The 12,711-nt window shown below is 45.1% G+C and overlaps 3 protein-coding genes and 1 pseudogene across 4 annotated transcripts in view; all 4 read left to right on the top strand.

Moving 5' to 3' along the window:
• LOC309564447 (uncharacterized protein) overlaps nt 1–12,711 on the top strand; it is a 714,240-nt gene that overhangs the window by 207,824 nt on the left and 493,705 nt on the right.
• LOC309562813 overlaps nt 1–12,711 on the top strand; it is a 76,639-nt pseudogene that overhangs the window by 25,379 nt on the left and 38,549 nt on the right. The gene's annotated exons all lie outside the window — the stretch shown is intronic.
• Nucleotides 7,214–7,761, top strand: LOC309562951 (uncharacterized protein). The gene is made up of 2 exons (XM_082267278.1): nt 7,214–7,295; nt 7,423–7,761. Exons 1-2 carry the CDS (start codon nt 7,218–7,220, stop codon nt 7,651–7,653), a joined length of 309 nt encoding a protein of 102 aa, XP_082123404.1. The 5' UTR covers nt 7,214–7,217; the 3' UTR covers nt 7,654–7,761.
• On the top strand, nt 9,572–11,685 carry LOC309562873 (uncharacterized protein). Its single transcript, XM_082267193.1, has one exon. It carries the CDS (start codon nt 9,577–9,579, stop codon nt 10,300–10,302), a length of 726 nt encoding a protein of 241 aa, XP_082123319.1. The 5' UTR covers nt 9,572–9,576; the 3' UTR covers nt 10,303–11,685.

Raw genomic sequence — 12,711 nt, 5'->3', positions numbered from 1 at the left:
GATCTATGCAACATCATAGACCATAGTTGGTCATGCCCATATATGACCAATGACATCACTAGGAAGTCATTTGGTGGGAGAGAAGCAAATGGAAACAAAATGTATCTGAAGTTGTGTTGTGTTTTTTTTTCTTTTGGGCATTGAGCATCATAACTGATGTAGATCTCCATATCTGGGCGAAGAGATTGACGGTGAACTCGTGGGACCTATTTATTTTATTAAAGCACTCACTTTAGGCAAAACCTTTTTTTTGCTGTTTGCATGTGTAGCTAGACCATATGTAAACCTAGATCCTAGATAGGTGCTAGGTTTACATAGGTAGCTTTAGTATGTATTTTGATAGGTAAAATTTAGTTGCCACTCTGTAGTCAGTGTGGCAGTAATTGTTTGTTAGCTAACTGTACCCAGTGAAGCTGCATTCTGCTAGTCAGGTCTGCTCAGTGTGTTCATCTGCTGCCAGTCTGATAGCTCCCTCTGCATCTAGAAAGCTTGAGAAGTTTCTGGACGATAGGTGTGAATCTATGGAGATGGCAGCATGAATATTGATACAACCTGTAGTGTATTAACACAGACAAGCTGTACAGGTTGCTTCTTTATTCACTGCACATCAGCATGCAACTAACTTCAGCCACACCCAGCTCCCAGACATATACATAATTGTAACATTTTGCAGACAGCAACTTAACCCGTTGCTTACCATACTACATTCCCTCCTCTCTTTGAATAAAACATAACACGCACAACGTATTAATAAGATTAACAAAATGCATGGATGAACAACTAAAAATTTAAACTATAAACTCCTGACTATACACATAGTCCTTAAGGTAGGCCGGTGGATTTGTTGCTCGTTTTTCTCTTGGCCATTCCGATGTGGATGGTTGTGGATTGAAGTCTGGATCACTGGCAGTATCATCACTACTCTTTGCCTGTTCGCCATCTTCCGATACTTGACCTTCTGACTCAATAAATTTCTTCACAAATGAGGAATTACGCACTTTTGTGTGTCCATCTAAATCCTCTAAAACCACTTGAGTACCTCTTTTCTCCTTTACAACATAAGGCTCAGGTTCAAAGGACGGAGCCAGTTTGTTAAACCGATCACTTTGAAGCAACACCTTATCACCCTGTTGAAGGCCACTAGGTTGACAATGGCGGCGGTGGTTTGCATACTGTTCAGCCCGGATCTTCCTTTCCTCATCAATATGCCGAAAAGGTTTCTGACTTGTAGGAGGACCTCCAATGTCTGGCAATTTTGTCCTGAATTTGCGACCACAAAGAAGTTCCGCAGGACTAACGACAGTGACAGTATGCGGAGTTGTGCGATAAGCCAAAAGAAAACGCCACAGTTCCTTTTTCCAGTCTCTTCTCTCTAAATGAGCAATCCGCAAAGCTTTCAGCAAGGTTCGATTCTGGCGTTCCACTTTCCCGTTAGCCTGTGGCCAGTATGGAGTTGTACGATGATGTTCAATAGCATTTGATTTCAGATAATCCTGAAATTCCTGAGAAGTAAATTGGGCACCATTATCACTCACAATCCGTTTAGGCAACCCATGAGATGCAAAAATGCTCTCCAACCCCTCAATTACAGTTGATGATGTAGCTTTAGTGAGAACTACCACCTCTTGCCACCTTGAATAATAGTCCACAACAACTAAAAGATGGTGTCCAGATGGAATGTCGCACAGATCAATGGCTAAATCTTCCCATGGTCCCTCAGGTAGAACAGTGTGAGTTACTGGTTCTGGTTTAGGTTTGCTGCCCACCAACTGACATGCTCGACATGAAGAAACCAAACGTTCCACATCCTTGTCAATTCCTGGCCACCAGACTTTCTCACGTAATCTTTGTTTGGTGCGTACAATGCCTTGATGGCCCTCATGGGCTAAATGTAATGTATGTTTCTTTAGGCATCACAATACGATTGCCACGTAGAACTAGTTGTCCTGCAATACTCAGCTCTTGTTTGATTCTGTGATAGCTTGGGTCACAATCCACCCAAACCCCTTGTCTTACACATTTTCTCAACCGAGCAATTTCCGGATCCACAGATGACAATTCTTCAACCTCCCGCGGTGTCAATGCCTGAGGCATAGCGTTAGTAGCCACAAAACGAATGTACTCTTCTGCCAGGTTATGAACAGGTGCAGAAGACTGAGGCAATCTGGAAAGTGCATCTGCCGCATTAGTCGGTCCAGGTCTGTACCGCACTGTAAAGCGATATGGTAACAATCTGAGAACCCATCTTTCAATTCTGGCGGATGGTTTTGAGCGTGGCGAATATATCACTTCCAGAGGCTTGTGGTCTGTGATGATTTCAAAATCAAGGCCGTAGAGATAGGTGTGAAACCTTTCACATCCCCAAACAACAGCCAAAGCTTCTTTCTCGGTCTGAGAATAACGTCTCTCTACATCAGTGAGGGATCTGCTTGCATACTGAATAGGCCTGTAATCGCCTGTGCATTGTCTCTGAACCAAGATGGCGCCTAACCCCACAGGGCTAGCATCGACAATAACTTGGGTGTGTGCAGTAGGATTGAAATAAGCCAAAGTTGTGGCGCAAGTCAGCCGTCTCTTAAGTTCATCAAATGCACCTTGTTCCAAAAAGCCCCACTTCCACGGGACTGCTTTGCGAGTCAACAATCTCAAAGGTTCACTGACAGTCGCCATATCTGGAATAAACTTGGCACAGTAATTCACTAGCCCAAGAAAACTGCGTACTTCTGCAGGGTTTTCAGGATTTCTGGCATCAGACACAGCTTTAATTTTACAGTCCTCCGGACCAATGCCCCTGTCAGACAGCACATGGCCCATAAAAGTCATTTTATTCATTTGAAATGTGCATTTCTTCTCATTTAATGTTAACCCTTTCTCCTTCAAGCGATTTAGCACTGCACGGAGACGTTCGTCGTGCTCCTGTGTGTTTGTTCCCCACACAATTATATCATCAGAAATGTTATGCGTGCCTTCACAACCATGTAGCACTTGCTGAATCACATGTTGATAGGCCTCCGGTGCGGACGATACGCCAAACATCAACCTCTTGTATCTAAAAAGACCTTTATGGCTTGCAAATGTAGTGATGACTCTAGATGCTGGGGTCAATTCAATCTGATGATAACCCCATTTCAAATCCAGTTTACTGAAGACACTTGCCCCATTCATTGCATGTAGAACATCTTCAATTGTGGGAATTGGATGTCTCTCTCTCTGCACAGCTTGGTTAGCACATCTCATGTCCACACAAATCCGAATATCTGTGCCCTTTGGTACAACAACTAACGGCGATACCCACGGAGTGGGCCCTTCCACAGGTTCAATAATGTCAAGGTCTAGCAGCTCTGCCAGTTTGTGCTCAACAGGTGATCTCAGGCTATAAGGAAGTCTGCGTACTGGCTGTGCAATAGGCTTTACATGTGGATCAATGTGAAGCTCCAACTGAAAATCCTTTAATTTTCCAAACCCAGAGAAGCAATCTTTAAATTCCTCTTTCAATGCAGAAATAGCAGGAGACACCATATTCACTCTTGCGCTGCCTACATCACGGCCAATCTGTAACACCCCTAGTGCCATTGCGGTTTGACGACCAAGCAGAGGTGACCCTGTGCCATCTACAACATAGAATTCGGTCTGCAATGGAGGACCAGTCTCATGTGTTTGAACAGAGGTATAAAATTTGCCTTTAAGTTGCAGTGGTGTACTGGAGCCATAAGTATAAATCTGTTTAGTGGTGTTACACAATTTAAGGTGATTTTCTCTGCCATTAAGACTGTGCCAAGAAGCCAAGTCCATAACATTGCATGTAGCTCCAGAGTCAATCAACACTGACACATCTGTATTTCCAATCTTAATGGTTAATGTCCCAGCTTGCAGAGAACACAGGGAGAATATAAATTCACAGTCAGGAGCACTCTCTTTATCCTCAGCTATAACATTTACTTGTGCAGATTGTCCTTTGGTTTTGTTATCTCTGGTTGTACTTCTACACACAGCTGCAAAATGACCTGTCTTTCCACAAGCATAGCACATTTTATTCTGTACCACAGTGCAGTCCTGACTTGTGTGTCCCGCCCTGCCACATTTATTGCAGGTGATATGTAAAGTCCTCTTTGGAAAACTCTCTTTCCTACTCCAGATATTCCTATTATTATAGGTAGGTTTGGAGACTGTATTGACAGATGCAGTGTTCTTGGTTTCAATATGCAGAGCCTGGAGCTCAGACAGTTCAATGGCTCTTGCAATCTCCTGCAGACTAGTAAGTGTGAGACTAGGTTCTCTCAATAATCTCCTCCTGAGGTGCACAGATGTGCATTTCTCTATGACCTGATCTCTGATTATCTCCTCAGTTACAGTCCCAAAATCACAAGACTTTGCCAGATATTTCAGCCTAGTCACATAACTGTCTGTGGTTTCTCCCAGTTCTTGCACAGCCTGTCTAAACTTATATCTTTCATAGGGAATATTTTTCTTTGGCTCAAAGTACTCACTCAGTCTATTCATGGCTGTCTCATAGTCTGAATCTTCCCCTGTTGCTCCCAGGGTTTCAAAAATGTCCTGAACTTGAGGTCCAGCTAGATGCAGCAGCATGGCTCTCTTCTGAGCAGGTGCAGTCACTCCTGTGGCTATAACATAGAGCTGAAATCCCTTCTTCTACTTGTCCCAGCGCTGTGAGAGACTAGTGTGGTCTCCAGACACATCAAACGGTCCGATAGCCGGTAAATCCAGAAAGCTAGCCATCCTCGTCCCCAAAATGTAGTGTATTAACACAGACAAGCTGTACAGGTTGCTTCTTTATTCACTGCACATCAGCATGCAACTAACTTCAGCCACACCCACCTCCCAGACATATACATAATTGTAACATTTTGCAGACAGCAACTTAACCCGTTGCTTACCATACTACACAGCCCTGGCGTATCCCAGAGAGATAGGCTCTGATTGCATGCTGGGAGACTGTATATATATTCTGTGGGCACACTGAGGTTGGGGTCTTTACCTGGAAAGGATTAGTCCAGCCTGGAGGGCACGCTGCTCTTCCAGGCAATGCTGCTTTGTCTGCTGTCATGAGCCCTCAGGTGGACGAACTGAGGACCTGGACGCTGAGACCCTGGAACTAAAGAATGCTGACTGAGGGGGGCTGCCTACTGATGATCTGGTCTGGTATCACCAGAGTAAGGTGTCGCTTGGAAGTTACATAGTAGTTAAGGTTAAATAAAGACAATAGTCCATCCAGTTCAGCCTGTGTCGGCGTGCGTGGACGTATTCATTTCCCATACCCCCGAATGTTTTTATCCTTGAGATGTATGTCCAAGAGTCTTTTAAAAGTAGCCATACTCCCCGCAGTAACTACCATTTATGGTAGAGAATTCCACAGTCTTGTAGCCCTTACTGTAAAGAACCCCCTGCGTTGCCCGAGGTTAAATCGCTTCTCCTCTAATCGCATTGTATGGCCTCGTGTCCTAATACATTCTTTGCGACTGAATAGTTTTTTTCTATGTTGATAAGAAGGCAACCAGCTATCCTTGGGCCTTGCATGGGTACAGATGCTTCTAAAAGATCTTGGGGACCTTTGTGCTTCTGCCTACCACTCTGGCGCTAGAGAGTCAGCTGTGGGTCCAGTTAAAGGGGACACCCGCTGTTGTCCTGAAGAGCTTTGTCCTGATAATAATCTTAAAGAGACTCTCCTCCCGTGGCTCTAAGAAAGGAGGTTACAGTAACCACTACTGCTGCTACCTTAAAGCTGAAGTCTACTGTTTGCTAAAAACACAGACTTTATTAAAGCTTGTCCTGAAGAATACCTAAGTCCTTAAGTGTGCATAGTTCTTGTTTTTGGAGTATCCTACCTAACTCCCTCAACCCTATCCAGGTTCTTCAAAAATAAAAACAACACCCCTAGACTGGTCACTGAAGAAACATGTGAATGAGTCTGTGGGTCGAAGCTTGTGGGGATTGCCTGGACAGTATTCCTGCAGCTCCTATGGGAGTAGTGCTACAAAGGTTTTTATGAATAAATAGGGGTCCTCATTCACATGGAGGGATCGTATCTCCATAATGAGGGCATGTTGTCTTGTGTGGTTCAGGAAGGGGGCTGCATGCTCATCTCTCCTTTCCTTGCATGGAGGCTGAATTCTCGGATAAGGGTCTGGTATGCATCTGTAGGGAACCTCATGTTTTTTTGGTATTGCGCCTTAAAATCTAGGTGGGAACCCCCTAAATTTTTTTGTGTGGGGGTACCCCGTTAGCATCTCTAAAAACAGAAGTGACGTAATACTAGTTGTTTCAAGGTTCTTGCTCACTACGGGAGATCAGTGAATGGCATCTTGCCTTTTCAGATGACACCCGTCATCTGGGTCCTAGGGCGAGACGTAGGATGGCAGAGGGTGAGCACCTTCAAGGGGACCGTGAAAATGATCTGATTTTTGTGAAGCCATTGGATCCCATCCATCTTGAAGTTGACAGTAGATTTGTTAACTTTACATGCAGTCCTGGCTGTCCTATAACTCCTCGCTATATATTGTTGTTAAATAGATATGGATTTAGGAGTTCAGTGCTGCAAACATTTTAGCTTGTATAATATATTCCTTTCTCTCTTGGTGGGAGTGGAGATGACCCCATCTATAAGGATATACAGTACATACACACACAGCACAAGGCCGTGTTCACACTACGAGACGGTTATCGGGGGGCTGCAGTTCCTCTGAGCTCAACAAGATGGTGATCTCCCCTCTACCCAGACAGGAAGTCTCTATGGAAGACAGGAAGTGATGTCAGCTACAAACAGGAAGTAAGTCAAGACAAAGACAGGAAGTGATGTCAGGTATAAATAAGAAGTTCCCGGTTAGAGGTGAGTCGGGAAAAAGAGAGGAGACATTGCTGGAACTGGCAGGAGAGAAGGTAATAAGATATTATTTTCTATTTACACCCAGTAACCCCCCCCCCCCCCGTCATGTTTCGTCCTCGATCTCCATAGTCACTGTGACACACATATATAGTGTGGAAACCTAGAATAGCCTCTTCAGGGTCAGAACCTTTTTTACGGGGCCGGAACATCCTCTTTATTTTGGAGATGCGTGGAGGATAGATATGAATCTTATTCAGCTTTCTTTGTTGACAGATTAAAAACTAAGCAAAAACAAAACAAAAAAAGATTTTACATAGAAAATGTTATCCGTTATTGCACTACAGGGAAACCTGAAGCGATTACATAACGAATGAGAATGGAGGAGGACCGGAGTCACATGACTGAGAAGATTCTAAACCTCACCCTGGAGATCATCTACCTGCTGACCGGAGAGGTGAGGAGGATTCTGGGAGTTCACATGACATCACTCTTATCGCTATTAATAAAACACAGACCTGACCGGAGAGGTGAGGAGGATTCTGGGATTCTAACATGATATTCCTATTGGTTCCCCAATACAGAGATTTCCTCTTCTGAAGTCAGGTGATCATATGACCATCACAGTGCCTCCATGTGACTCCCTAAAACCTGAGAGACACAACATGCAGAAGATTCTAGAAGTCACCAAGAAGATGATGGAGCTGCTGACAGGAGAGGTGAGCGGTGCCGGGAATTCTGGGACATTATCCAGTAACAGACAAGGGATGTGTCTGGATGGTGACTGTATCATTGTGTGTGTCAGGTTCCTATAAGGTGTCAGGATGTCACTGTCTATTTCTCCATGGAGGAGTGGGAGTATTTAGAAGGACACAAGGATCTCTACAAGGACGTCATGATGGAGAATCAGCCGCCCCTCACATCACCGGGTAAGAGGAGACTTTATTGTAAAGGAGAGAGCAGTACGGAGGATCCACCTAGATCCCCCATCATCTGATAAACACATAGAAACAATGTATTCAGTCAGTGTGTGTGTTTCCTACAGATGGATCCAGTAATGGGAACCCACCAGAGAGATGTCCCCGTCCTCTGTATTCCCGGGATTCCACACAGGAAGATAACAACTACACAAAACTGTATAAGGTAGGTGATCAACACTTTTTGGAAGTTATGATTTTAGTACACTCATATGTGTTACAATTAATGTTTTATTGTATATTTAGAGTGGAAACTTTGGAGATTTAAAAATTGTAGTTAAAGAAGAGTATAATGAAGAGGATGAGGAGTATGGTGTGATAAAGGAGCCCTCTGAAAGACACAAGGATCTCTACAAGGACATTATGCTGGAGTCACCTAATACCAGGAACCCACCAGAGAGATGTCCCCGTCCTCTGTATTCCCAGGATTCCACACAGGAAGGTCACACCATCCCTCACCATCATCAGGTAGGTGGAGTTGAGGGTCGGGAACATAAAGTGATTGAACACTCTGACATGTGGAGACGATGTGTGGACTCTACAAGATGATATTTTCTATGTGATCTCACATCATAAATACTTCTATGTTACAGATGTTATTTTCTGCCATTCTGTTGGTTTAGGGTGAAGATCTGATGAAGATGAAAGTTGAGGGTGAAGTAGAAGATACGTATGTGAGGGATGATCAGCAATATACGGAGGAGGCTGGAATGACGAGGACATTCATAGAGGAGGACACTCCTACAGAGATCAGCACAGGTGACCCATAATATATTTTCTTATCTCTGCTCTGTTACTGCTCACTGATTGGTCCAGAGTAGGGCGGGAGCTGAGTGATATCAGCCAATAATAGGTTGATAATGGTCACCTCCCTGTACTGATACCCATCACGAGGTTCAGCTGGCAGTATTAGGTTGTGTGTCACTCCTAGTTACAGTAGCACAGATATGAGAACACAGATTGAGACTTTCTTAGGTTGGTCCCTCTTCTTCCAGCAGACTTATAGCTAAATGTTACCATAAAACTCTATTACCAGTCTTGTTGGGATGAAATGTATGAAGTAGTGATGAGTGAGCTGGCCGGTGCTCAATTCACAAGAGAATGCGCAATCACAGCTCAAAGTCTTTGAACCCTAATAAAGTCTATGGGAGCTTTTTCAAAGCCAATCTGCAAGAAGCCACCCTCATGTTGTCAATTGTTGCTAGGTCGAAGGCAACTGCCTGCATCCTAGCAACCAGTGATACTGTATGGCCATCTGCGTCCTAACAACCAGTGATGACGGAGGGGGCTGTACAGCATTATAGGTTGCTAGGATGCAGGTAGCCACACAGCCTAACTGATTGCTATGATGCAGGCGACTTCATACCATGACTGGTTGCTAGGAGATAGGTGCCTGCAGTGACCTAGCAATTTATAAGTGCAGTCATGTCATTTAGTTGCAGTAGTGATACTGCCACTAAATAAATGACCTATGGTGCAAGCAGCCAGATGTTTGGCGGGTGAGCCAATTGGCCATTTAGTTCACCTATTTTATGAAATGTGAACATCTTGGGCTTAGGTCCAACTCATGGTTGTCCAGAATCCGAAGCTCATCCCTAGTAACGACTTATTTTTGTAAATCAGAAGAGTCCCAGCTGGTTGGAACATCCACAGGGAACATCTGCTCACTCATATCTACCTGATCCAGATGGAATCTTGATGGAAGTGAACTAACCCTCTCAGATCTATTGACGAAGTTTTTATATTTTTCCAGGACACGCCATGGAGAAACCCTCAAAGGATCGTCTCACTTTATCTCCAGGTTGTAAAATGGAAGATGAGGACATCACAGGAGATTGTGGAGGAGAAAAGACAATGAGCTCAACTATGGATGGTGGACTTCACAATGTGGATAGACCATGGAATCCCTCTGACCCTGAGCAACCTCGTACTGTGAGGGATGGTGCCGGAATTCAGGGGGAGAAGACATTTCCCTGTCCTGAATGTGGGAAATGTTTTAGCTCAGAACTAATTCTCTCTGTATATCAGGGTTCTCACTTGAGTGATAAGCTTCATTCCTGTTCCGAGTGTGGGAAAGGTTTTCTTCGTAAATCAGACCTCAAAATCCATTACAGATCTCACACGGGGGAGAAGCCGTATTTCTGCCCTGAGTGCGGAAAAAGTTTTTCACAGAGGGCCCATCTTTATAGCCATCAGAGATTGCACAGGGGCGAGAAGCCATATTCCTGCCCCGAGTGCGGGAAATGTTTTCCACAAAAATCACACCTTGTTGTACATCAGAGGTCTCACACAGGGGAGAAGCCGTACTCCTGTCCTGAGTGCGGGAAATGTTTCTCACATAAAACCAACTATTCCAGACATCAATTATTACACACCGGCAAGAAGCCTTATTCTTGCCCTGAGTGCGGGAAATGTTTTCCACAGAAGTCCCATCTTTACAGACATCTGAAAACCCACACGAACCCTCGAGCTGTATTGGTGTCCTGAGTGCGGGAAATGTGTTCTATATGGATCATATTTTGCCATACATCAGAGATCTCACACTAGGAGGAAGCCCACCTTGATATACACCTCAGAAAACATCTGGCTGAGCGTTCCTCTGATCTTTATCATGGAAGAAACACTTTATAAGGAAATCAGAGATCACTGAAGACTTCAAAGTTCTGTCTGGCTTACTCTGCTAGGAGAGAGAAGGAGGGGGTGTCACTGCTGGTTGGGTCCCTCTAGGAGAGAGAAGGAGGGGGTGTCACTGCTGGTTGGGCCCCTCTAGGAGAGAGAAGGAGGGGGTCTCACTGCTGGTTGGGCCCCTCTAGGAGAGAGAAGGAGGGGGTGTCACTGCTGGTTGGGTCCCTCTAGGAGAGAGAAGGAGGGGGTGTCACTGCTGGTTGGGTCCCTCTAGGAGAGAGAAGGAGGGGGTGTCACTGCTGGTTGGGCCCCTCTAGGAGAGAGAAGGAGGAGGTGTCACTGCTGGTTGGGTCACTCTAGAAGAGAGAAGGAGGAGGTGTCATTGCTGGTTAGGTCCCTCTAGGAGAGAGAAGGAGGGGGTGTAATTGCTGGTTAGGTCCCTCTAGGAGAGAGAAGGAGGGGGTGTCACTGCTGGTTGGGTCCCTCTAGGAGAGAGAAGGAAGGGGTATCACTGCTTGTTTGGTCCCTCTAGGAGAGAGAAGGAGGGGGTGTCACTGCTGGTTGGGTTCCTCTAGGAGAGAGAAGGAGGGGTGTCACTGCTTGTTTGGTCCCTCTAGGAGAGAGAAGGAGGGGGTGTCACTGCTGGTTGGGTCCCTCTAGGAGAGAGAAGGAGGGGGTGTCACTGCTGGTTGGGTCCCTCTAGGAGAGAGAAGGAGGAGGTGTCACTGCTGGTTGGGTCCCTCTAGGAGAGAGAAGGAGGGGGTGTCACTGCTGGTTGGGTCCCTCTAGCAGAGAGAAGGAGGGGGTGTCACTGCTGGTTGTGTCCCTCTAGGAGAGAGAAGGAGGAGGTGTCACTGCTGGTTGGGTCCCTCTAGGAGAGAGAAGGAGGGGGTGTCACTACTGGTTGGGTCTCTCTAGGAGAGAGAAGGAGGAGGTGTCACTGCTGGTTGGGTCCCTCTAGGAGAGAGAAGGAGGAGGTGTCACTGCTGGTTGGGTCTCTCTAGGAGAGAGAAGGAGAGGTGTCACTACTGGTTGGGTCTCTCTAGGAGAGAGAAGGAGGAGGTGTCACTGCTGGTTGGGTCCCTCTAGGAGAGAGAAGGAGGAGGTGTCACTGCTGGTTGGGTCCCTCTAGGAGAGAGAAGGAGGAGGTGTCACTGCTGGTTGGGTCCCTCTAGGAGAGAGTAGGAGGGAGTGTCACTGCTGGTTGGGTCCCTCTAGGAGAGAGAAGGAGAGGTGTCACTGCTGGTTGGGTCCCTCTAGGAGAGAGAAGGAGGAGGTGTGACTGCTGGTTGGGTCCCTCTAGGAGAGAGAAGGAGGGGGTGTCACTGCTGGTTGGGTCCCTCTAGGAGTGTTGTCTGATCTCCCCTGATCTTCGGCAAAAGCTTCAAAGGAAGAAGCAAAAATCTAGATGAAGAAGATGAACTAAAGATTGTTGATGAAGAAAGTGGAGATCACCCTACGTGACTGGACTGACCGTTGTAGTGCTGCTGTTGTCATTTTCAATTGTTTAGTGATTATCACCTGCTGGCTGAAAGTGGAAAATATGATCTTTTTAGATGTAACATTTCATATTTACCTGAAAAAAAATAAAAATTTTAAATCTTTTATTTTTTTTTTTTTTAGCATGAAAATAAATTCATAACAAAAAATGTCCTTTAATAAATTCAAGGCCGAGGGGGGTCATCATTTGCATTCCAGAAATGCACAGAATGCAAAAAGAAATGCAAGAGTGCAATCAGGGCAACTGAAATAGTTTACAGGAGACGCAGCGCAGGAAGGTAAAAAAAAAAATCACCAACATTTTTTTAAAATATAATATTAAAAAGGCGAGGTCAGAGCATATTGGCCCCATAAAAGATGACCGGGGGAGTCGGTCACGGGTGACAGGAAATCACTGTATTAAATACATTCTGGTCCTTAGTTTATATGAATGAAAAGGAGGGGAATAATAGACAAGACAGTAACGTTAATAAAGGTATATTGAATGTACCAGTGTTCAAAAAAGACTTGAAAAACCTAATGTGAATCACAAGGGCTGGGTGGCTTACACCCAAGAGTTCTCAAAGAGCTTAGCCATGTTATAGCCAGAGCTTTGTTTATAACTTTTAGGGAATGCGTACTGACTGGCATGGTACCAGTTGATTGATGAAAAGCAATTGTGCTATCGATATTGAAAAAAAGGGTCAAGATACATACCTGGAAACTACAGACCAGTCAGCCTAACATCAATAGTATGTAAACTATCAGAGGGGAAAAAAATATTACCAACAT

This window comes from Pelophylax lessonae, assembly GCF_965119305.1.
Source record: "Pelophylax lessonae genome assembly, chromosome: 9".
Taxonomy (NCBI): domain Eukaryota; kingdom Metazoa; phylum Chordata; class Amphibia; order Anura; family Ranidae; genus Pelophylax; species Pelophylax lessonae.
The sequence above is the reverse complement of the archived record's forward strand: the minus strand, read 5'-3'. Positions and strand labels throughout refer to the sequence as shown.

What these genes read in the sequence shown, in the direction of transcription:
- LOC309562951 (XM_082267278.1), top strand. Translation starts at nt 7,218, where the DNA reads ATGGAGGAGGACCGGAGTCACATGACTGAGAAGATTCTAAACCTCACC. An exon ending in TCTACCTGCTGACCGGAGAG is followed by an intron (nt 7,296 to 7,422) that starts GTGAGGAGGATT and finishes TCCCCAATACAG; the next exon opens with AGATTTCCTCTTCTGAAGTC.
- LOC309562873 (XM_082267193.1), top strand. Translation starts at nt 9,577, where the DNA reads ATGGAGAAACCCTCAAAGGATCGTCTCACTTTATCTCCAGGTTGTAAA.